At 40.3% G+C, this 26450-nt stretch overlaps 1 protein-coding gene and 1 non-coding gene across 5 annotated transcripts in view; one reads left to right on the top strand and one right to left on the bottom strand.

Moving 5' to 3' along the window:
* RERE (arginine-glutamic acid dipeptide repeats) overlaps positions 1-26450 on the bottom strand; it is a 420891-nt gene that overhangs the window by 135904 nt on the left and 258537 nt on the right. For 3 of the 4 annotated variants that reach the window (XM_069545778.1, XM_069545780.1, XM_069545779.1), the window contains one exon: positions 25865-25969. In XM_069545778.1, coding sequence (XP_069401879.1) covers positions 25865-25969 — 105 coding nt within the window. Of the gene's footprint in view, positions 1-12515; positions 12774-25864; positions 25970-26450 lie in introns of those variants that run through there. The other variant, XM_069545781.1, reaches the window with a different exon arrangement.
* Positions 4379-4451, top strand: TRNAE-CUC (transfer RNA glutamic acid (anticodon CUC)). Its single transcript has one exon. It is a non-coding gene; the product is annotated as a tRNA-Glu (tRNA).

Raw genomic sequence — 26450 nt, 5'->3', positions numbered from 1 at the left:
TCAGAGTGGTAGGTAAAACTTTTTCAAAATTCTATTTATTACTTGAAAGCTCCAATCTTGCATTGGGAAAACAGCTGTTTTCCTTAAAATGGCAGGCTCACCAAGATCATTATCAAGAAAATGTCCACCAAGTACCCAAGTGAGTATCCACAATCTATCAGTTATTCTTTCAAATAAAAATGGTGCTCCATGAAAGAAGTGGCTAGTTAAATTTTGGACTGAAACAAACCGAGTCCTCTGGCATGCACCTTCTGGTCTTTCATGTTGCTTCCCATTTCATAATAAGGACTCAAGGGCAGGATCTGATAAAAGTAATAATGGGGCCCACAAACCAGCTTTGAGAAGCACTGTTATTCATATCATACATTACGAAATTCAGAAAATTCTGGGGGCTAACTAATTATGAAGGTTGAGTTGTTTCCTGTTTTGTATTACCTGTTACCCTGTTTGCTTACACTTCTTCAGCCCATCAATGTGAAATATTATACTTTGGTTGAAGAAAAGAGATGTTCACACATATAACTTGATTAAGAACTCTGACACTGTTACACAGAGAAATTCACAGGAAGAGAATGGATACTGCATCCATATTAATGGAAAACAAAGTAAAGTCTGCAGCCACTTTCTGAGCTCATGGGGACTGGGATTAACTTGAGTGTAGAACAACAGATGCTTTTGAACTAGGGTGCTGGACAAGGCTCTTGATAATCTCCTGGACTGCAAGGAGATCAACCCTGAATATTCATTGGAAAGACTGATGATGAAGCTGAAGCTCCAATACTTTGGCCATCAGATGGGAAGAGCCAACTCACTGGAAAACACCCTAACACTGGAAAGATTGAAGGCTTAAGGAGAGGGGGTCGGCAGAGAATGAGATGGTTAGACAGCATCACGACTCAATGGACATGAACCTGAGAAAACTCCAGGGGACAGTGCTTGAAAGCGGAGTTTGGCAGGCTGTAGTCCATGGGGTTACAAAGAGTCAGATATGACTTAGCAACTGACCAACGGATCAACAAGAACAACAACACTGTCCAATGAATGTTCACTGGAATAAATCCTTAAAAGTATGCTGGTGGCTAAAATTCAAAAGGGTCCTAATCGAGAAAATGACAGGTTAATCCTTCAATAAGCAACAATAGCTAATATATAAGTAGTAAATCCCACACGTAGGTGATGGATACTACACATGCAATAAGAAACCAAAGATGGAAGTCATATCCCAGGATAATGCAAGGGATTCTTTATCCTTGCCTCAGGGTTTCCCCTCACGTTACCTTAAATTTAGGTATCTTATACTTGTAAACCCCTTCACAGATTACTGCTTTGTCATGGCAAAAGGGCTTGCATAACTCAATGAAGATATGGACCATGCTGTGTAGGGCCACCCAAGATGAACAGGTCACAGTGGAGAATTCTGACAAAATGTGGTCCACTGGAGAAGGGAATAGCAAACCATTCCAGTATACTTACTGTGAGACCCTCATGAACCGTATAAAAGGACAAAAAGATATGACACCGAAAGAAGAGTCCCCCAGGTCTGAAGGTGCTACTGGGGTATATGCTACTGGGGAAGAGCAGAGGAGAATTACTAGCTCCAGAAAGAATGAAGCAGCTAAGCCAAAGTGGAAACAATGTTCAGTTGTGGATGTGTCTGATGATGAAAGAGAGATCCAATGCTGCAAAGAACAGTACTGGATAGGAACCTGGATTGTTAGGTCCATGAATCAAGGTAAACTGGAAGTGGTGAAGCAGGAGATGGTAAGAAGAAATATTGACATCTTAGGAGTCAGTGAACTAAAATGGATGGGAATGGGCGAATTTAATTCAGATGATCATCTACTACTATGGGTAAGAATCCCATAGAAGAAACGGAGTAGCCCTCATAATCAACAAAACAGTCTGAAATGCAGTATCTGGGTACAGCCTCAAAAATGAGAGAATGATCTCAGTTTGTTTTTCAAGGCAAGCCATTAAATGAACGCTCACTCACTGGAGGAACTGATGCTGAAGCTGAAACTCCAGTATTTTGGTCATCTGATGCGAACAGTTAAGTCACTGGAAAAGTCCCTGATGCTGGGAAAGATTGAGGGCAGAAGAAGAGAGAGTCAGAGGATGAGATGACTGGATAGCATCACCAATGCAATGGACATGAACTTGGGCAAACTTCGGGAAATGGTGAGGGACAAAGAGGCCTGGTGTGCTATAGTGCATGGGGTCTCAAAGAGTCGGACACGACCGGGCGACTGAACAACATACTTGTATGACAAATACAAGTGAAATAATAATACTAGTTACTACTTACTAAATGCTCTCTATGCCAGGCACAGGCTTTCCTGGTAGCTCAGTGGTAAAGAATCCACCTACCAATGCACAAGAATGTGGGTTTGATCCCTGGGGTGGGACGATTCCCCTGGAGAAGGAAATGGCAACCCATTCCAATATTCTTGGCTGAGAAATCCCATGGACAGGGGAGCCTAGAGGGCTGCAGTCCATCGGGTCACAAACAGTCAGACACAATTTAGAGACTAAACAAACACAACAACAATGCCAGGTATACATTATTTCATTATTCCCTGACAACTCTATGAGGCAGTATCCTGACTTAATAGATAATAGTAATGGTAGTAATTGTAACATCAATAAAGAAACTAACATACACACTGAACACTTTCAATGTACCAGGAATTTTGAGCTCAGCAAATTTCAGACATTGTCTTATCTAACCTTAAGGATGATGACCCTATACAGGGTGCTATTACTACCTGTCCAGATAAGGAAACTGAAGCTAAGAGAGTTTATAAATTGCCCATGATTACACAGGTAACAGGTTGGAAAGACCAGGATTCAAATTCAAGTTTAGCTGATTACAAGGTCAAAGCTCCACATTCCATATGGCAGAGTGATTAAGTTACTGAACCAATATTACACAACTAATTAAAAACAGAATTACTATGAGAAGACATAGCCCTTTCCATACTTCAGTTCTATGTTCATTTCCAGTATTAAAGTAAGACAAAATATATAGTAATGTAGTCTCAATTATATCTAAAAATAATTATGCAAACAAGTATGCTTTACCTTAAACTTTACAAATTTAAGCTATATTTTTAAATATAAGGGATTCATATTATCGTAAACTTGTTGAGCAAATACTGACTTTGAATCTAATTTTCAGTGCTCTGAAACATCTGCAGTTACTTTAAATGCATGAACAGAATGATCACTAATGGATTGAAATCACCACATTACAGAAATATTTGCCACATATTTGCCATCTATCTTTTCTCAGAAGGGCTAAAGATTATTTGAACTGTTAAATTTTTGCATACCTCTACGATACCCCAGCCCGTTTCTGTCTTTACTTAACCAAGGTATTGAGCATGACTGTCACAACTGTTTCCTTTAAACCAGAAACATGACATTATTTGCCATTTATCTTATATTTGCAATTAATTTTACCAACCTAAATATAATGTTATATGTTGATTCCTACATTGAAATATTTTTTGTTTGGAATTCGTTGTGTTGACCAGCGTCGAATTTGGGCATGTTTCAGAGAGGTCAGTAAATAAAATATTACATAAATGTGTAAAAAAAAAAAAACTTTTCTTAAATCTACAAATCATGTTAAAAGAGAAAAATCCATCAAAGTTCAAGGTCAACTTACATAACATTGTCAAAACTGCAAAATTATAGAGCTGGTTGCCAGGTGTCAGGAATGGTGGAAGGAGAAAGGAAGGAGTGGAATCTTTGTGATGACAGAACAGATCCTGATTAGGACTGTGGTGACAAAGCTACACCTGCAATAAGATGTAACAGAACTATGCACATACTGTATCAACATCCCAGGTCTGGGTTCTGACGCTGCACTAGGGTTCTATACATACCTACTGGGGATGTGAGTGAAAGACACATGGGAACACTCTTCCTGCTGCTGCTGCTGCTGCTGAGTCGCTTCAGTCGTGTCCGACTCTGTGCACCCCATAGACAGCAGCCCATGAGGCTCCCCCGTCCCTGGGATTCTCCAGGCAAGAACACTGGAGTGGGTTGCCATTTCCTTCTCCAATGCATGAAAGTGAAAAGTGAAAGTGAAGACACTCCTCAGTCGTATCCGACTCTTAGCGACCCCATGGACTGCAGCCTACCAGGCTCCTCCGTCCATGGGATTTTCCAGGCAAGAGTACTGAAGTGGGTTGCCATTGCCTTCTCCAACATTCTTCCTATAAAACTAAAAAATTAAAAGTTGTTTTAAAGCAAAAGAAGAGGTTAACTGAATGGTGCATCACAGATAGACTATGGATAAGAAAGAAAGCCAGACATGAAAAAGTTGAACAAATGTCAAATAGAGCCCCTCAGAAGAGAATGTAGAGGGACTTTCCTGGTAGTCCAGTGGCTAAGACTCTGCATTCTCAATGCAGGCGGCCCAGGTTCGATCCCTGGTTAGGGAACTATATTATACATGCCACAACTAAGATCCAATGCCAGCCAAATAAATAAATATTTTAAAAATAAATTTTAAAAAATATACTGCAAACAGCTGAAAAAACTACTAAAGAAATAATGCCATAGTTAATAAGCAATGAGATTCATATTCCTTGTTTTCTTTGTATTTATTAGAGATATCTGGTGTGGGGTCATCCTTTTTGAGACATACTTAGCTGTGAAGCACACTACAAAAAAAAAAATTTACCATCCTCATCAGAAAGGAAGTATTTCTCTGTGCCACTAATGTAAATAATATACAAATTTCAGAACAGTTGGAAAAAAAAAGTTGAGTTTAATCCCCATTATTCTACACATCTTTGCTCTGGAATATGAAAAAATAGTTCCAGAAGCCAAATTACAACAATAATGGTAAGTCATTGTGTTTAGTCCTTGAGTTTAAAAAAATAGAAAGAAATTCATTGTATATGAAATCTGACACAAAAGAAACTGATGTAACAAAGCAGTGTCCATGGCAACTACAACTTAATATTTCAGTCCTCTTCAGCTGCAGTGGATTAAATAAAATGACAAGATGTTCCCTTTGAAAAGTAACCTGTTACCATGGAAACGTTTTAGTCTAAGAAGTAAACAGGGAATGGACAGAAAGGAGCAGGGAGCCTTCGACTGAATATCAAACAGGGAGAAGCATCTATGCAGAAGAGATGAGGCGGGGGTGCCTGGCCAGATGCAGGAAGCTCCTTGAGAAGAGCACGCTGGCTGTAAAAAAAAAAAAAGAGCAGCCAGGACAACACCACGCCTTCCCCTCAAGAGAGGGAAGGAGTGAGGAAGGCCAAGGTCTGTGAATGTTTGCTTAAGACCCCCAAATATCTCTATGTGATCATGGTGACCGCTTAAGACAAGAATCTGCATCTACAGGGAAAGAAGAGGGACAAGGACCTACGGTCCTGGGGAGAAGACACAAGCTGGTAGAACAGAGGCCTTAGACAGGCAGCCTGCGAGGCTACCTTCCATCACAATCCATACCCAGAATATAATACACGGCCTCCCCCTGGCACAGTCCCCGAAGGCTGGGACCAGTAACTCTCCAGTCAGACCCTGCTCTGTGGCCGGTGCTGTGAATGAACGAAATCACAGTGCCATCTTCCTTTATCCGTCCTTCAGATCAGAACGCTCGGACAGTAGATCATTCTCATCTTTTCTGGAGGGTGTCAAGCCGAACAGGAAGACTGACATGAAATCAACAGAACTAGAATCTCTAGCTACTAGCTCATTCAGAAAGTGATGACAGAGATAGACTATGGGTCCAGAATGAAATACATCAAATTTTAGGAAATCAAAAGACAATTTACCAGAATCACTTCTTCTCAGAAAGGTGGTAGGCAGGACTGAAAAAGGACTGATAAGAAGGAAGACTACAACAGCAGAGCGGGCGTCTCTGATTTCTTCAGCATGAACACATATTTCTAAAGCAGTCTTTCCAATAAGTCTGAAATTTCTTTGAAGTCTGACATAGTTTCTTTTGAAAAAGTGTATATTTTATATTCTTGTTGTTGTTTTTGTTATTGTTCAGTTACTACATCATGTCTGACTCTTTGCCGCCCTGAGGACTGCAGCACACCAAGTTTCCCTGTCCTTCACCATCTCCCAGAGTTGCTCAAACTCATGACCATTGTTTTGATAATGCCATCCAACAATCTCATCCTCTCCCAATCCCTTCTCCTTCTGCCCTCGATCTTTCCCAGCATCAGGATCTTTTCCAATGAGTCGGCTCTTCACATCAGATGGCCAAAGTATTGGAGCTTCAGCTTCAGTATCAATCCTTCCAATGAATATTCAGGGTGGATTTCCTTTAGGATTGACTGGTTGGATCTCCTTGCAGTCAAGAGACTCTCAAGAGTCTTCTCCAGCACCACGATTTGAAAACATCAATTCTTCAGTGCTCAGTCTTCTTTATGTCCAACTCTCACATCTGTACACAACTACTGAAAAAACCATAGCATTGACTAGACAGACATTTTCGGCAAAGTGATGTCTGCTTTTTAATACTCTGTCTAGGTTTGTCACTTTTTTCACTCTCCTCTTTCACCTTCATTTATATTCTACTCCATAACATATTACCATTCAGTGTAAGATCCAAAAACGTGACTAAAATCATTGCGCTCTGCATGTCCCCAGGATGCCCCGTGATTTGAGCACCCTCACTGCCGGGAGCGAAGACTTGTTAGACACACCTGAGTCCAGATGCCTGGGTGCAGGGGGGAGCACAGACTTTAGAGTCAAATGAAGCTGGACTGAAATTTCACTAGCAAGGTTCTGTCAGCTCTAAGTGTAATCTTGAGGACACAATTCAATCTCTCTGAGTCCATCTATGAAATCAAATTCATAAAGGCTACTTTGCAAGGCTGCTATGAAAATGAAAGATGATCCATGAAAGAAGTTGATACATGTCTGTCACACAGGAGTCAGGACTATTATTAGCTGCAAGCACTGGCAAGAGTGAGAAAGGGAGGCAGTTCCTTTATTAGGGGTTCCCAAAGCATCACTGACCTCTCCCTCAGTCTCTGTCACAGTCAGGATTTTATATTTCACTTGTGTAATTATGTCTCTCAATGGCTATTCTGACTGAAAGGACCATGTGGGAAGAACCAAGTCTGATTTTAGCTCAACTACTACTTCCCAGAGCCTTTGGCGCTAAATTTCATTTTATTAGAAATTTTATTAAGACTTTATTAAATATTTAATTTATATAAAATTAAAAATTTATTTTAATAAATGACTCCAAAATTTTAACTCAACTATCATTTAGCCATGAAAGTGCAAGTGTTAGTTGCTCAGTTGTGTTTGACGTTTTGCAACCCCATGGACTATACAGTCCACCAGGCTCCTCTGTCCATGGGATTCTTCAGGCAACAATACCCGAATGGGTAGCCATTTCCTTGTGCAGTGGATATTCCTGACCCAGGGATTGAACCTGGGTCTCTTGCGTTATAGGCAGATTCTTTACTGCCTGAGCCACTAGGAGAGCCCCTCATTTAGCCACTAAATAGCAACTCAGTGCTTCACTGAATGTTAAAATTCATTTGTGAGAGTATAATCCCCTCCCAAGCAAATTAATCTAAGACAGGCTTGATAAACTTTCCAGAAGGAACAAAAATCAGGATTCATTAAAAGTAAGTCAGTCCACATTTGGAAGAGTTAACATTTCAAATCTATACACAAATGCAAAGGTCAAGACAGGAATTCATTAAAATCCAGAATCATAGTATTTGAAATTTTCTCTGATAGAAGCTTCCTAAGAGGCCTCCTGATCCCAGCCTTCTAGCTGAACAGAAGAAACCAAGGTGGAGGAGATAAAGGTGCTCTTTTGAGGGGTCCCAGTGAGTTAACTACAAAGGACCTCAAGCTGCTCTTTTTTAATATAATTTAAAATCTAGAACCAAGAATTTAGGCACTGGCTAAAGGAATAAGAAGAATTTCCATGCTGATAACAAGATGCAATAAATATGGCCTCCACACAATAATATGAATATCAAGAAAAAATTGGTAAAATAATTTTTTAAAATAACACATGAGACAGTGCTACATTCAAAATGGATAACCAATAAGGATCTACTGTATAGCATAGGAAACTACTCAAATGTTGGGTAGTAGGCTAGATGGGAGGGGAGTTTGGGGGAAAATGGATAACATATATATGTAAAGCTGAGTCCTTTCCCTGCACATCTAAAACTACCTCAACATTGTTCATCAGTTATATCCCAAGACAAAGTAAAAAGTTTAAAGTCTGGGGGGGGAAAAAAGGATCAGAATACTAAGAAATGGGAAAAACATAATCCCAGAATAGTATCAGGGTTTTTTTTTAATAGAATAAACTTAGAGAAAAAAAATAGTGACTGAGAAAGGATCTAGTTTCAAATCACTACCAAGACCTTGTTTCACTGTCTAAAGTTCTTATTTGTCTGTTCCACCCCTTGTCCCCCACCAGGCAGCATATCTGTCCACAACACGTGACTCCACCCTACCTCAGGCTCCTCGTGGACTTTCCTGTCATCACCTGCTGTGATGATGTGAAGGAAAGAGTTGTAAGGACCATACTCAACATACACCCAACACATACATACATACACACACACACACACACAACACACACACGGCAGTTCAGAAAACAACTTTATTTTAAAATCCCACCATAATTTATAATGAGTAGTATTCAAACATTAAGCCTATCCCCTGACCAAAAATGTTGCTGGCTTTCCATACACTGGTATCAAACTATAATACGTAGGAATGGAGTGTCCCCAGAAAAAGACAGACTATGGACCAAAGAAAGTGTGTCTATGACACACATCTGAATGTCTCTCTGTTCCTCCTGGGAGGTCTCTTGAAAATGCTGTTTTTTAGAAAAGGACCATGCCCTTGCTCCTGGCCACCGCAGCGGTGTGACTCTGGGCAGGGAGAGGCGACAGTGCGGCGGCTGTGGTGGCGACACAAGTATTAGCCTACACACACTCCTCCCTCTGCATGTGAGAAAGTGCTCAGAAGAGAACAATGTGCCAAATGCTACATGACATGGAAGTAGAGCCTCTTTTAAAACTTTAAGAAGTATAAAGAAAACATTAACACCTAAAGAGCCTGGCCAAACATATTGGTCATTAATTTAATTACCATAATTGCTAACACAATTCCTCAGATGGTCTTAATAGAACATGTTGACCAAAAACTACAGATGTTGTTAAGCTAACCACACCTACATAAGATTGGAGACTTGAACTTTGAATTAATAACAAAATACACTGAGCAATTATGTGTCAAGCACTTTCATATGGCTTGCTTCCAATCTTTGTAACAACTGTGAGGAATATTTACCCCCATCACCCATGAGAGAAGAGAAGTTCAGTTTGACAAATCTCACTTACTAAGTAGAATTTGAACCATATCATTCAGCTCCAGATGGAGTTTTCTCTCTTACCACAGATGCCACTCATTTAATTCAGCATATTCATGCCAGAGGCCCATCTCAGGCACTCTACAGTCCGGTAAGGAAGACAATCAATCAAAGAGTCACAAGCAAACGTATAGTTCAGAGGACTCTGAGAGAAAGTCTAATTATCCCAACTGAATTAAAATGAACTCTTTAGTTTAAATCCAAAGTTTTACAGAGCTTAAAGAGATTCAATTCATTTTCTTTCAGATTTGCTTTAAAGATATATTCAAGAACCTGACTCCTTGCCTGTCACAAACTGCTGAAGGCAGATGACCATCAGTTTGGGAGGAGATTCACAAACACACGCATAATTTCAAATCTCCCTTCTGCCCATACTGCTCTTTTTACTCAGTCAGACATGATGCTTCACAGCTTTAGAATAAATGTTTTTCTGTTTGAAGGACAACATAGTTCAGTAATGACCAAAATATAAAATGAAAAATTAATTCAGAAGGAAAAAGCATCAGGACCAACAAACGACTGAAGATTCACAGACATGGTGGATACCAGGTTGCAGGTGTCGGGTTCTTTCGATTAATTCTTAGGCTAACACAACAGAGTCTAGCAAGTGGTCAAAGGCAGCAATTTATCACAAGCAGATTCTCAGGCTCTGCAAAATTTATGTTGACAGAGGAACACTTTAAATGTAAGGATCAACCTCAGACTCTGATTCAAGATGCTGACAAGAAAAGCTAGTAACATGGTAATATCTGGGGGAGCTTTTACTTTCACGTTCTTCTGGAAACATATGGTGTCTTCCCCAGTATCCCCGATATGCAGCAGGATGGCAACAGTACGTCACAATGCAGCTCACCAGCCTCCTTTCCAAGTCCACACCACCCAGGGCTGAGGCAGTATCCCCAACAAGAGGCGACTCCCCATGTGCTGCACCTTCACCTCCACCTCCACCTCCACCAGACAAGCCTCAGAGCAGAAGGTAGCTGGTCAGCAAGTAGTCTCCCAAAAGTATTTTCCCAAGACGGGAACATGTGGTACAAATGCACAGCACATAAAATAGTGCTCTAATGACTTACTTCAGGGGACTGGAAACAGAAATTCAACTGTTATCAGTAGAGGGTCCCCACAGATTCCAGTAGTTACTACAAGACCTCATGGTCTAATGAGCTGGCCACACGCGAGCTCCCACAGACCAGCGGCCAGCCAAGTGGGAGGACCCAGCCAGAGGTGGTCCAGCTACCCCTATAGCTTCTTGTACACATCTGATCTGCCAAAGGTAAAAAAAATTTAAGGAGAATTAAAGAACCTATGACAGAAAGGCAGTTCCACAACTGTTTTCTTCACAAGTGTTCCTCTAACTCAAACAGTGTATTTTCTGAAATGAGGCAGAAACTTGAGTCCTGCAGGGCTCCCACATGTGAAAGCAAGGCTGAAGCATCCAGCTCCTCCAGACTCAAGAATGGAGGACTCCACACTCACAGGAGAGGTGAGAATGGAAGAGTAGAGGTGCTTCTAAGAGAATTGAAGAAGAGCAAGTTCCAGAAGCAGTGCTACCTAAGATGGGGAAAGGTCAAACTGGCCATTGGCCCCCAATTAACGAAAGCAATGACAGCCCTCAAAGGAATGGGAAGAGAGAGTTAAAAACGGCAGGTAATAAGTGCAATAACCTTCAATCATCCCTGTGTAATTCACCTCCTTAATCCCAACCCCAAAGTGAAACTGCTAGGAGCCAGGTTATACCTCAGTAATATTTTTGTTGACGGGAACATACTGTCAGCCTTCCTAAACCCTACGACCCAAACCAGGGCCTCCTCACACAGGTATTAACCACGCACAGCTCTGCGCTCACACAGGAGGAGCTCACAGGGAGAAGTCCTCCGTCACTGATGTACAGCACACTCTTCCTGGTCCTGTGAGAGTCTCTCATCTGCACAGTCTTTTCTGTCGTATGCTTCCTGTCATCCTCACAAAGGCACAAAACTTAAGTGTCACTTCAAAATTTTTTCCAACTTCTATCAGAAGGACAAAGAGAAGAAACAAAAAGGGACAATTGATAAAATTCAAAAACTTCTTATCTACTTGGGTCAGAATTCAACTTGTCCTGTATCTGCTTATCATGACTGGCTCCTTAAGTCAACAACGGTGACAGCCATCCGCCTGAGCCTGGTCTGCAAACAGGACACACAAAAAGCACAACCGCTCCTCAGAGGAAAGGCTGGTGCCCAGGGCCGTCAAACAGGGAGCACAAGGCCTGGCCTTGTCGATGCTTCCACCTTCTCAGGCAGTGACTCCTCCTGTCACTCCTTTCCTACAGAATTTGAAAGTCACACGACAAAATACACATACAGAACAAATGCCATCTTTTCCGAAAACAAAGATTACAAACGAAAAACCTGGAACCTCAGTTTCTAACACAAATGTCACTGAATATGATTCTTTTTTTAATTGCCAAGAAATTTTCCACCAGCTCCAAAAGAAAGAATGGATTGCTTCCTTTAGAAGCAACAGAAAATACCATGCCATAACCATTCATTTCTTTAAAAATCCATTTTTACCTGATACTGTTGCAACCACAATCTAAAACCTGCACATGTCAAAATGTACATACTATTTCAGACTTTGCGAAAAGATCGCAAGAATTATAATTTGCTCTGGCAAACAGGCTCTCAATCAAAACAAGTTCCACCCACCTTCAAAGCAACCAATAGCTGCCCACCTACCACCTCCCTAAAACATCCAAACAGAGCGGCTCTTGGGCCCAGGCGTCCCCACCAGCCACACGCAGCCTGGCAGCCTGCAGGTCTGCTCTGCAGGTGCCGAAAGTGAACGGGACCCAGTGAGGCTCGCTTTAAATCGGCACCAGAGAGGAAGGGGTGAGGGAAAGGGAAAGAGGACAGAGATCCACGACACTCTACATCTGCTTCGTGAGTCTCTGGGCAGACCCCACTCTCAGCTCTGGTCGCACACTCTGTACTACCACCTACACGGCCAGCCGGGGCTGAATGCAAGGCTCGCAGAAACATGCACTAGGAATGATGAGATGATTCATACACATCCTCAGAAGTGAGAGACGACAGCCCAAACCATCACACTCCTTCGGGGAGGCCAGAGAGAGAACGCCTACCTGCAGGGGCTGAACGGATCATCCATGACTAAGAGAGGCTCTGGTGAGTCTAGCTGTGTCCCTGCACCTCCACTTACTGTGGAAACTCTGCCTTTTCTACTCTCACAACTCAAAATGGAGGCACATGCGGTCTGAGAGCCCTCGCGGAGCTCGCACTGAGCTTGTGCTATGACCTAAGCCTTCACGCAGAACGCAGAAACTTCCCCCTCACACTGACAGGACTGAGCATGTGCTGTGACCCTCCCTCATCCATACACTGTCTCTCCACGCAATCAATCTCAACCCTGCTGTTTCCGTAAATAAAGCCCAGCCAACAGACTGCAGCTTCTCCCGCATACCAAGCTAGTGTGAAGGGAAGTGGGGCCGTGGAAAGGGGATCCCAGACAGCCAACTCCAGGGGCCTCACTGGCCCGCCACCCACAGGCTGCAGACAAACACCCTGCACGGTCCAGACAACAGCAAGTTCTGTTTGGTCTTTTTTTTTTTTTTTAAAAAAAAGATAAATTATGGTTTTAAATAGCAAGATGAAGAAACAGAATTAAAAAGCACAGTTATGCATGATTATACCTGAGACTAATGAACAGAATATTGGCATCTACCTAAAAACAGAGTAGCGGCTACATTAGGGAAAGAACCCCACAAATTTCTTGTGGAAAACTGTAAACATTGGGGAAAGGATTCACGAGCAGTTCTGGCCAAGTTCTGGAGTACTGGGTATCAGTGCAGCCACAGGCACACAGTGGACAGTATAGCTGCAGAGCGGCTCAACAATACTGGATTTTATACAAAGAGTATAAGCTCCCTTAGATAAGAAGTTCTAAAATTGCCTAAATAAGACATAAAACATCTAAAGTGATACAAACTCAACCAGGGGTGTTTAGCAAAAGGAATGTACTGCTAACAATAAAAACACCACGAAGGTTCAAATCAAGAGGCCAACAAACGCCCAGGCACCTAACAAATCTCAGTTTAGTTCTCTTGATTCAGAACTGGAGGCAACTCTTTGGAACACTGCCCGTGAAGCAAAATTCATTTAAAATTAAATCAGAAGTGATTTCTAAAGTCACATAGACATACTGAGCACTAAAAAGTATCCAAGTCTGTATCAGCCCAGACATTTTTGGTTAAAATCCTGAAAAACACATTTTATGCCCTCGCCTTTGACCTCCACTTCCAACAAAAGAAAAGCTGGGCTGTCAGCCATATAAGAAATCCCAGTTCTGGATGTGTATGTGGGCTTAGTTTCCATTTGTAAACTAAGAAATGATTCTGAATGTTATTACTTAGTTATAATTTAAAAAGAAAAGGAACACCATGAAACTCCCCCAAATTTATATAGGACAAGAGAGGGTAGGAAAGAATAGTGCCAATTCTGTTTGCCATTAATGTAATCAAGTGCGGAAAAATTAAAAGCTGCTTAAAAGGATATACAGGGTCCTCAGGATTCCCAAAGTAAACCCAGAATCCATTCCATTTCCTTGGATCTCCTGTTTATGCTTTCAGATAAACTGAACTGAGACTAAGATTAAATGAAAAACTCTTGTCATGCTAAAAAAATTGTAACATGAGAATTCACTTAAACAAGTTTTACCTTTGACCTACAATGTGAAGCAAGTAGCTACACGTTGGAAGAGCATCTTCCCTACTGGTATGAATGTGTGTGTGACTAGAAACTGCCTAGAGAAAAAAAGCCCTCTAAAGACAAGAACAACTGAATTAAAACCCAGCTGTGCATTTAGTCTCTATGTCATGTTCAACTCTTTGCAACTCCAAGCCTGCCAAGCATCTCTGTCCATGGAATTTTCCAGGCAAGAATATTAGAGTAGGTAGCCATTCCCTTCTCCACAGGATCTTCCCAAACCAGGGATAGAACCCAGGTCCCCTACATTGCAGGCAGATTGTTTACCGACTGAACCACAAGAGAAGCCCCATAAAAGCTCCTAAATTGCTTACTTGAAAAAATCAAATAAAATAATAATTTAATAAATTCATCATTACTCTGAAAATCCACGGGAACCATTCCACAGATCACAGCAAAAACCTCAAACTGAGTCCACTGAAGACCCAGCTCTAAGTTTAATCCAACCTCAGAATATGGGGTCAGCCCTCCTCCTCAAGGAGAAAATTAAGGAGCCCTGAGACCTGAAAAGTAATTAAGCTAATAAACCCCCTTTAACCACACATTCCAATTCTAGAAATGGTCCTGATTTCCACCGACCAAGCATATTCAAAAGCAGAGACATTACTTTGCCGACTAAGATCCGTCTAGTCAAGGCTATGGTTTTTCCTGTGGTCATGCATGTATGTGAGAGTTGGACTGTGAAGAAAGCTGAGCGCCGAAGAATTGATGCGTTTCAACTGTGGTGTTGGAGAAGGCTCTTGAGAGTCCCTTGGACTGCAAGGAGATCCAACCAGTCCATTCTGAAGGAGATCAGCCCTGGGATTTCTTTGGAAGGAATGATGCTAAAGCTGAAACTCCAGTATTTTGGCCACCTCATGCGAAGAGCTGACTCATTGGAAAAGACTCTGATGCTGGGAGGGATTGGGGGCAGGAGGAGAAGGGGACGACTGAGGATGAGATGGCTGGATGGCATCATGGACTCGATGGATGTAAGTCTGAGTGAACTCCGGGAGTTGGTGATGGACAGGGAGGCCTGGCATGCTGCGATTCATGGAGTTGCAAAGAGTCGGACACAACTGAGCGACTGAACTGAACTGAATTGAAGCATGGTCCTATGCTGGGGACACCTTGGAACTCTGCTCAGTCCTTACAGGCCTCTAAGACCCAGGACTTATTTTCTCCCCCAGCTGTCTTGAACACTGAAAGTGAAAGTCGCTTAGTTGTGTTCAACTCTTTGGACTCTACTCCATGGAATTCTCCAGGCCAGGATACTGGAGTGGGTAGCCTTTCCCTTACCCAGAGGATCTTCCCAACCCAAGGAATCGAACCCAAGTCTCCCACACTACAAGTAGACTCTTTACCAGCTGAGCCACAAGGGAAGCCCAAGAACACTGGAGTGGGTAGATATCCCTTCTCCAGGGGATCTTCCCAACCCAGGAATTGAACCCAGGTCTCCTGCATTCCAGGCAGATTCTTTACCAACTGAGCCATCAGGGAAGTCCTACTAGATGCTTTCTTACTCCTGACAACCTGCCTGGACCTCAACTTCTGCCACCACGCTTGTCCAACTCGTCATCTGGCTGCTTGCAGAGCTATACTCGCAACTTGCACAACAGACGCCCTAGCGCTAGGTCTTCCCAGGAGCCCTGTGACCTTGGTACCTCTACACTGTCTCCGGATCCCAGACCTCCTAGTCCTCGCTCCTCTAATTAATTCCTAGGGAACAACAAGTCAAAGATGAACACTTCTAAACAGATTAAAGGGGCGCCAAGCAGGTAAAATGCACATATTACACTAATAGATTCTTTCTAAAACTAAAAAGGTTTATTAGATAAAAACTGACTGAATAATCACTCTGTCCACCATAATTCTAATTTTTGGTGAGCAGAAAATTTATGTTTATCAAAGGTAAAATAAGAGCTATAACATGGAAATTTCTTAGACTTTAAAGTGCTTGCTACTCTCCAGAAATAGAAAAATGTCTTATTTACAAACAAGAAGTTAAAAAGCAAAAAATAGCAATGAAAAGTTAATATTCAGGAAACTCCAGAGAAAAACACTCACTGGAAGAAAGATACCCTATTCGACATTTAATCAGTACAACTGATTAAAATACTAAAGAGTACTATGACTACTACTCTTCAATACTGTAGTACTACTACTCTTCCCTTCAAGAGATGAGAAGGTTTCAGAAACAGCTTGTTTAAATTGTATTCTGAAGTCGCCCCTGGTGTGTGGAAATGGACCTGAGTTTTATATTTATGTTGACCTTATAGCCAGCATGCATGCTGGTTTATCTTAACACATCTAATCATTAGTTCACAGATTTTCTCTGGTAAAAATACTGCATCATTTTAATAAAAGTTCATTTCTTCATTCCCAATCCTCACATAGCTTCTTTTTCATGCCTTTATGGTGATGGGAGTCTTTCTGTTATTTCTGATTTTAGACAAAATACTTCCAACACTTTACCTTCAAGGATGGTGTCTGCAGTACGTTTTCAGTAACTATTCTGTAAGAATGAGGGAGCTGCATTCTACAGTTGACTTGCTAAGAGGTACCCCCCTCCCTGTCCCCGCAAATACTGAATGGGTGTTGAATTTCATCAAGTGCTTTTTCTCCATCAAGATGATTGTATATTTTTTCTTCTTTAATATGTTTTTAAAAAATAGTAAAGTATGCTACAGATAAATTATTATTAAACTATTTATGTATTCTATAAACCCAATTTGAGTAAGTACTTTTTAATACTTTGCCAGATTCCGTTTCACCACATTTTATTTAAAAATTTTATATGCATGTTTGTGATCTATAAATCTTACCTTTTTATCTGGTTTTGGAATAAAGGTTTTACTTGCCTCATAAAATAACTTGGGGAACCTACACCATTTTTCTCCATTCTCTAGAATGCTGGTAGAATTCACCTGTAAAGCGTGAGTTTAATTTTTTTTTCTTGTTGTCTTAATGAGAACAAAAGAAGTTCTGTACAAATTATGAAAACTGCCTTTAAAGGGAGAAGGCATGCATTTCTTACCTACTTCTTCATTCCAGCCTTAAGTCTGGGTGTTATGGCTACCATTCCATCACCACCTTGAGCACAAACTAACAGCTAAAGTTAAGGATCACAGAGGTGATGCAAAGCCTCATACCAGCCTAGGATTGCTTCCTTTCAGACTTTGCTTATGTAAGAAATAAAAGTTCTATTTTGTTTAAGCCTAGTATTTAGTCTCTTTCTGACAGTTCTAGCAATGACATTCTTACTATTTATTTTATCTAATTCAAGTTGATGACACACAGTTTCTTCCAACATTTTGTAATTTTTGACAGCTCAGCAGTCAAAGATATTTTATCTGTAGATAGTCTACACATTTGAATTAGGGCATGTACTTCCCCCCAAATTGTTCTTGCTTCTGTCAGGTGTCCATGGTGGCTTTCTATATTATCTTCTCATGACAGTTCTTGTATTTTTCAGGAATGCAAATTTAAGCCTCAACTGTCTTGGGAGCAAGGCCCAAAGTTACGAATTATTAGAGGACTTCTCCATCTTTTCCCCCTGTTCCTTTCTTGGTCTGGAGTCCCAAACCTAGACATGTTTCTCTGTCATTTTCCTCTGGTCCCAGATATGTTAACTAGTTTACCCTTCCACCAAAAGAATAGGCCTTCAATGACTCTAACTTTACACAGGCTCTCAGCTCCAACTTCCTAAACCCCTGAAATCAGAACCTCATCTCCTATACCTGCTAAGTGTCAAAACCAAAGATCTGCATGAAGATGAGCAATGACTCAATTCCTCTCACTGCGACTCCTGAACTCTTCAGTTTCTCTTCATTCTTGTGAGCTCAGCTCTGCATTTAAAAGTTCTATGGTATTTTATGTAGTATTTGTAGATGTTCACTACAAAAGGGCTTTTGGAATGATCAAATCTGTGTTTTGGTCCTATTTTATTAAAGTTCTTCAGTAGACTGTGTTTCCAAACACATATGCTGTCTCTCAACTGTCTTGAATTCCTGCCACCTCTGGTGAATGTTTCAAGAGCTCAAATGTGATGACACAGGAAAAGGAAACCAGAGAATATGTATATGCAGCTCCAGCTTTTTGTCCCCAAAAGCTGTACAAAGACCATGAGCCATTATGAGTAGAAAAGATGACTTCACTAAAACAGAAGTGAATTTTGAAATGTCTCAGATCCAAATTCGCTGAAATAAGGAAAATCCACTCACACTGTCACTTTTCAGCTGAAGTACAAATATTTATGTTGAAAAAGCATGATCACAATGTTATTTGATCATGCTATTTAAATCATGAAAAAACCATAAATGTCCAATAATATGAATTGAATAGAAAAATTATGGCACATCCCCAGGATGGTATATACAAGGTGCTCGTCACAAATGTTTGTAAAATGTTTCATAACATGGAACTATGTTCTTAACAGAAGAAGATGAACTAGTAGAGGAATGTGTGATTACCTGTACATTATGCATAACCAGCATATTAATTATAATCTTAATATGCACACAAATGCCTATACAAGCACAAAGATATATATTTAAGGAAAAACACAATATGATTTATAGAATTACCATTATAACAGTTTTTTTTGCTTCTTTAACTTTTTAATTTGTCAAGTTATTCTCTAGTAAGTACATGTTTTTCTTTATTAGAAAAACAATTTATTTCCCAAAACAGCCAGAAGAAAATATGTTGTATATGAATCAATGTATGATGAAACCATAGAAATTAACAGCACAAAGTTTTGAGTCAAACAGCATTGGGGTTTCCTGTTTACTAACTGTATGCCTTAGGCATCTATTTAATATAATATCAATTTTTCCTCATTTATAAAATAAAGATAATGTCAACCTAACTAAGCTTTTATAGGAACAAAATAATTAATCTAAGACAAAGTAAGCATTCACTGCATGGCAGCAGGAGTTGTTATCCCACACACCTTGAACAGATGATGTTACAAATTTGATTCCTAGAGGTCGAACTAAGAAGTATTAAATGATAAACCTACTAAAATTACAGCTCAAGAAGTCAAAATCTATCCATGTGTGAGACAGAGCAGTCTGGGACAGGAAACTGGAAGTAAAGATAGGACACTGAGATGAAGTTTTCTACTGTTAAAGATGAGAGAATTACAAATAAGGAAAAAGAAAAAAAAATTAGCAAGAATCTTATGGTATTAGAATTGGAAAGTTTGGTATGAACTCATGGACAGACAGACAGACACACATAGAGAAACACACAGACACACACATACACAGAAATGTAGATACAAACACAGCATGAGTTATCTCCCTGACCCTCAGCCTCCAAGCCCTGTTCACTCTGGAGGCCTGAGAACATGATACAAAGCAGTGAACACATGGAGCACCTGATCCGGGTTCGTAAGTATTATTCACCAAAATCTGACCTCAAAATGAATGATAGTAACAAATCATAACCTTATAATCCCCTTATAAGGAGATCAAACCAGTCAATTCTAAAGGAATATTCTAAAGGAATCAACTCTGAATATTCGCTGGAAGGACTGATGCAGAAGCTGAAGCTCCAATACTTTGCTCACCTGATGTGAGCTGACTCACTGGAGGAGACCTTGATGCTGTGAAAAATTGAGGACAAGAGGAGAAAGCGGTGGCAGAGGATGAGATGGTTAGCTACCACCACCAACTCAATGGACATGAATTTGAGAAAACTCTGGGAGATATCAAAGGACAGAGGAGCCTGGCTGCTGCAGTCCATGGGGTTCCAAAGAGTCACAAAAGACATATCAACTGAACAACAATGACAACACATTAACTGGCAACCATTAGTCCACCCTGATATAAATAAATAAGGAAGAAGGTATCTACAGGGTCTCAAAGCAACTACCTTTCAAAATGGTCATCAATTATAAAAGGAAAAAGAAAAACTGTACAACTGCAAAACCTGGCAAATACCACCTTATTCAACAAATGAGAATGAACATTACCAGTAATGGGACAAACTAGCATTGTATAACATGACAGGATATAAAAAAAAGAACACATGACATTTGTAGTGTCCCTGTTAAAGATATATGATGTAAATCTAATGAGAAAGAAGTATCATCAATGTAAAGTGAGCAACAGTCTATGAAACAATTATCTGATAATCTCCCAAAGCACCAATATCATGGTGAAGGAAGGAGAAACTTGTCCGGATTGAAAGAGACGAAACAGACCTATGACAACTAAACACATAATGCTGCACTGGATTCCTTTTGCTATAGCCTTTTGTTTAAAAACTTCAGAAGGGTCTGAGAACTCCAGGGCAATAATATTTCCTTGACAATTTCCTGATTCTGAAGGCAATATTGGGGTTATGTAAGAAAATGCCCTTGTTCACAGGAAATACACAGACGATTAGAGTGTGATGTAACCTCCTGGTGACAATTATTTTCAAATGGTTCAGTTAAAGAGAGGTTTTTTACTGCACTTGCAACAGTTCTGTATGGTCAAGACTGTTTCCAAACAAAGTAAAATAAAATGAATCACGAAAGTAAAACACTCAGTACAGTGTCAGGTAAACAATTTCGCTATGATTAATAACATGACTGCCACCATCATGGGGAATATTAAATACAAATTCTTGCAAGTGCCTCTGTTTATAATTACTACTAAATGTAAGGATAATAATACTTAAGCTTTAATACTGCTTTAAAAAAAAAACCCGGGCTTCCTGGAAAAAGATAAACAGAGAGGGCACAGCTGAATTCAGGTGATCTACTTGCTTTCTACCTGATTACCAAGAGATGACTTATGTTCAAGGAGCAAAGAACCAAGAATATAATCAGATGTTTCATGCTACAGCCAAAGTCTTGGAATAGTCCACTGATGCTTGCATAAAACAGTATTACAGAGTGGGATTGCCCAAGGGCCAGCTGATACACAGAATGCCACATTTTAAGTAACATGTTCACCTTCCTATCCCTTTTTCCTTACTATTCCTAAACACACCTTAGAGACCCAAGGTACTCTTATTTAGCAAGGGGAAACAAAGGGACTGGATCCCAGGAAAATCCATGCTTAATAATTTAAGAATTAAGGCACCTCTTTCACATGGCCACTCTGCAAATCTGTTCTTCCTAAGACCCCACTCACTATTTCCTCCTTCCCCTCCTAACTCACTGGTCTGAGGCAGAAAGGTAAGGAAAACTTTTTCAAGAAATGAAAGGAATAGACTCAGAAAAGGTCAAAATTCTTACGCATGTGCGGCATGCGCGCGCGCACACACACACACACACACACACACACAGCATTGGCCAATAGGTTGAACCTACAGAGGTGGGGGGATGGGAAGATGAGGGAAAGAACAAAAATTCAATAATCCCCACCCCGAGCTACATGGAGAACACGCTCATTTGCTATAAAAAGCCCAAATCGCTCTCTCAGTATTTTTTTCAATTTTGCCTCGCAAATTTTTTAATCAAATATTCTGACTAGAAATGTATTATTTCACATCAACATCACTCACACACTTACTGTAACTGTTGAGTCAGTTTCATCATGGTCAATGAAGGAATTTACCATACATTTTTAGCAACTGTATGTTTTCAAAGATTTTATCATATTCCCAGGAAAGGCAAGAATTCCCAGTGCTCGGACGTCTACACGTCAGCAAAATCAATCTCACACTTAACAATCCACCTAGTAGAAAGGAGACTTCTAAGGAAGTAGCTCATGTTTAGCTTTTGGATTTAACATTTTACAGGGTATTAAAAAAGATATTTCTCAATCTTTTCTTCCAAAGAAAATTTATAATTATTTTTACAATTCCTGAGAAGCAACTAAAAATCATAACAGTTTACAAAAGCTACCCTGTTTTTGTTTTCCCCATTTTACTAAAGCTGAAAACAGTCCAGGAAGTATAAGCTTTACCTATGGACACAAAGATGAAGGGGCAGCACAGATCAGAACCCAGGCTGCCTGGGTCCGAAAGCGGAGCTCTTTCCAGGCTGCTGGTCTTAACAAAAGGATCAAGAAGTCAGAATAAATGTCCATGAGGTACTAGACAAACAAACAACAGGGACAGGAAATGGATGGATGGAACTAGGTCTCTATGCCTGGCTGTTTTTCTAAGCAAGGACCAATCCTACCTTATACAAGGATATTGGTGTTTTGGCCAAATACATATATACGGGCAACTTGGTGTTATGTACTAGGACCTCTGAGCTGAAATTTATTGACTTTATTTAAAGTTTCTAACCAGATTTTAGATAAGTCTCTTCAAAGAAAATGAGAACATAATGAGATTATGTTGCAGGGCATGCTGAATGCAGAAGTAAATTTGGAGTGAAATTTATCTATGGAGCAAAAGTGAGCACTCCCTGAGTGCAGAAACATTAAAACTAACTCCGAAAGGAAACTCCAGTTACTGAAGGTTCCAAGTTCTCTCTCATTTGCCACCCCTTTGTAGTCTGTACTGTTCAGTTCAGTTCAGTTGCTCAGTCGTGTCCGACTCTTTGCAACCCCATGAACTACAGCATGCCAGGCCTCCCTGTCCATCACCAATTCCCGGAGTCCACCCAAACCCATGTCCATTAAGTCGGTGATGCCATCCATACTTAAAGCTAAAAGGACTTCTCTGGTGGCTCAGACTGAGGTTCAATTCCCGGGTCAGAAAGATCTCCTGGAGAAGGGAATGGTTAACCACTCCAATATTCTTGCCTGAAGAAGTCCATGGACAGACAAGCCTGGTGGGCTACAGTCCATGGAGTTGCAAAAAAGCCGGACACGACTGAATGACTAATAACTCTTCACTAAAGCTAGAAACATCTACTTCTGTATTTTTCGCTCAAGTTTAGTTCCTTAAATGTCATAGTTAGCAAGAACACAATATGACAATCCCTGAGCTAAGATCCTTAGGACTAGAGGATATTCAGAAGTAAGAACTTCTTGGATTTAGGAAGTTCCATAGTTTATATATCACGTAATACCCCAGCAGTGTCAGAGCAATGACCCCTATCCTATCATATTGGTAATTTGCAGTAAAAGTTGTGCAAAAAGCAAAGTGAACTATATTAGGAGTATAACAAGTTTCATATCAGTTCAGGCCAACTTTGACCTCATGGTCAGAAGAGTTTTAGTACCCAACTTAGAAATTTTTTTGATTTTCAGCACTGTCAAGAATGTAATAATCAAGTTAGGGAGGCAAAGTAGCCTATAAAAGGATCTATGATAAATGTCAGAAGAAGGAAAAAAAACCTAACATTCAGTGCTGGCTAAGATGCTAAACAGATTATGGAAAATTACATAAATCAACTGTTAACTACTATCAGAGAATTTGCTATGGAAATAACTTCACCTTAAACTTCAGTTTTAGCTGCTCACTTAAAGGGTTCCCACACTAATTAAAGGGAGGGAAACAGTCATCAAAGTTCGGAGTCACAGAATCATTCTTTAACCTCCAGTGGTCTTATTGATCAGTCGGTGCACCATCTCACAGGATTATTACAACAGTCTGATAGTCCTCCGCAGATGACTCGGGGCACTAAGTCAGCACACAACACCTGGCAGACACCATCCCATGCTGGTCCCGCTCATCCAAATGATAGATAACCATACAGAAACCAGCTCATCACACCGCCCCCTCCCTCACAAACCTGAAACAAAGGCAGAAACAAAGAGCATGCGCCCGGACCATTCTAAGGACTGGGTTGTGTATAAGCCAGGAGGAGAAGACACACAGTTTTCTGAACTCTGCTAAATCACACACACTTCTGATGATTTGAGAAACTATGGGACATATACATCAAACCTAGAACTTCAGAGGAAGAAGGTAGTGTTCACGGTGAAACCAGTGAGCTTGGGTCACGCTGGCTCCTCACTGGAAACATTCGCATTCACTTTTTGAGACTTGCCACCAACTTACCACTTACAAGGACACATTAAAAATTTTATTTAATGAACTGCTCAATTCATCAAACAACCCCCAAGCTCTTACACTACATACACCAAACACAAGCTGGACACAGGGAACAAGAACAGAAATGAACAAATGGGACTAAGGCCAAAGCACTAGATGGATTCAGGATGCAGAGCCTGTAAAAGTGCTGCTACAGGCATGGTTTGGTGTTGCCTTTTCAGCTGAGGTAAATAATAATAGATTCCTCTATCACACATCTAACCCAGGTTTTAAAGCAAAATTGATGGCAAGTATCAATAAAGCATAACGACTGCCAGCAACATGTAAAAAAATGAGACAAGAGTTTGAGTCTCCAGCTTAACACAGGTAAGTTACAAATCATTCTAAATAAGCATTCTGCAAAAACTAGATGTAAAACCAAAACTAGTGAAAAAAGAATCTGACTGGCTGTTATGAACCCAAGAGCTAAACACTTAAAACACAAAATTCCCTCAAACAATCTAACTTGTGTAATATGACAGCTACTATCAAAAAGTTAAATAAACACAACATCACTGTAATAACAGACAACTGTGCATAAAGACAGAAGACCAAGTTCGAGTGTCCCACACTTCACTGGGGCAACAAAAAGATATGACCAGGCAGCTAATTAAAACATATATAAAATAAACATTCTGAAACAGAAGGTGCTATTTAAATATTAATGCTGATCACCTTCTCTGTCATTGGAATAGAGCATACTTTTGAAAATTAAAACGAAGCTCAAATTCATTCCTTTTTTTTTAAACGTAAGCAAAAAAAGGTGACTACTACCCCAGAGCTATTGTCTAGTATACATATGGAGAGAAAGACTAATATATATATTCCAACAGAGCTTAATGCAGCCTCTTAGAACCACAAAAAAGAATACGTTGTCTTTTATGGACGCTAGTTTTATGAGCTAAACAGCAACATTCTAAATGCTATCTATCATTTCTCAGCATCTCCCAGAAACAAGTTTTCACTAAAACAACATAAATCGTACAATTATACTTAATGTAGTTCTCCCACTAACTTCCTTGAGCCAAGCATTTTTCATTTCTTTCTCAATCGCTATACTTGCAATTATGTCTTGATTGTCCTGAGCAAGCATAGACTACCTGGTCATCTAATGACTTTCTCTCTTTTTTAAAAATCCTTAATAAAACACACAGTCACATGAGTGATACAAGATAAATATGAATACATACAGTCTTACAGACATTCTCTCATGGGATGAGTTAAAATTACAGCCTACTGGAGACAATTTCTTCTGTTAAATTATAGTATTTTGACTCTGTTACTTTTCATTCAAAAAGTAGTAATTCTATTTACCAAGATGGCTGAGAAATGGATGTATCCATCTTATACTAGCAGTCTTACTAGATATTTCAGTGAGTGTTCCTGGGGATTTATTAAGGGAACAAATTACTAATCAACACAACCACAATGTCCTAGTATTTTCAGTACAGTATAATGGAAGGTTTGAATGAATGTGTATGAGAGTACAGTTCATAAGTTCAAAATACAAACCAATGAAACAGATGTCTTTATCTTGCCCTCTGCAAACCCAAATTTCTCACTTTTCCTTTTCTTAACAATGAGTGAGGCGGGGGGGGGGGGGGGGGGGGGCAAGCTGCTTTAGATACCACAGACATTAATTACAGCTCTTTTCAAAGAGATTTACTACAGGACTTTGTGTCTCTCTCTCTTTCTGTTTCATTTTAGGAGTATATGCCCAGAAGTGCAGACAAATACACACACACGCGCGTGTGAGAAGCTAAAGTTCTCAACCTAGGGGCCCATGTGATGCACTTACCTTGTCTCAGGGTTGTAGCCTAGTATGTAGAAGAATGAATCCACTCGGGCTTTAAACTCTCTAGCAGCAAATATGTCAGAAAAATGGGAGATGTTACACTTCCCTCTGAAAATAAACAAACAAAAAATGTTAGCAATACCATCAACTGCTTTGTATATCAAAATACTGCTGGACAGAAGAATTGATGTTTTTGAACTGTGGTGCTGGAGAAGACTCTTGAGAGTCCCTTCGACTGCAAGGAGATCCAACCAGTCCATCCTAAAGGAGATCAGTCCTGGGTGTTCATTAGAAGGACTGATGCTGAAGCTGAAACTCCAATACTTTGGCCACCTCATGTGAAGAGCTGACTCATCTGAAAAGACCCTGATGCTGGGAAAGATTGAGGGCAGGAGGAGAAGGGGACGACAGAGGATGAGATGGTTGGATGGCATCACCGACTCAATGGATATGGGTTTGGGTGGACTCCGGGAGTTGGTGATGGACAGAGAAGCCTGGCGTGCTGTGATTCATGGAATCACAAAGAGTTGGACACAACTGAGCAACTCAACTGAACTGAACTGGTAAGAGGTATGTAATAAAAAATATT

This window comes from Ovis canadensis, chromosome 12 (genome assembly GCF_042477335.2).
Source record: "Ovis canadensis isolate MfBH-ARS-UI-01 breed Bighorn chromosome 12, ARS-UI_OviCan_v2, whole genome shotgun sequence".
NCBI lineage: Eukaryota > Metazoa > Chordata > Mammalia > Artiodactyla > Bovidae > Ovis > Ovis canadensis.
This window is presented reverse-complemented; position numbering and strand designations above follow the sequence as displayed.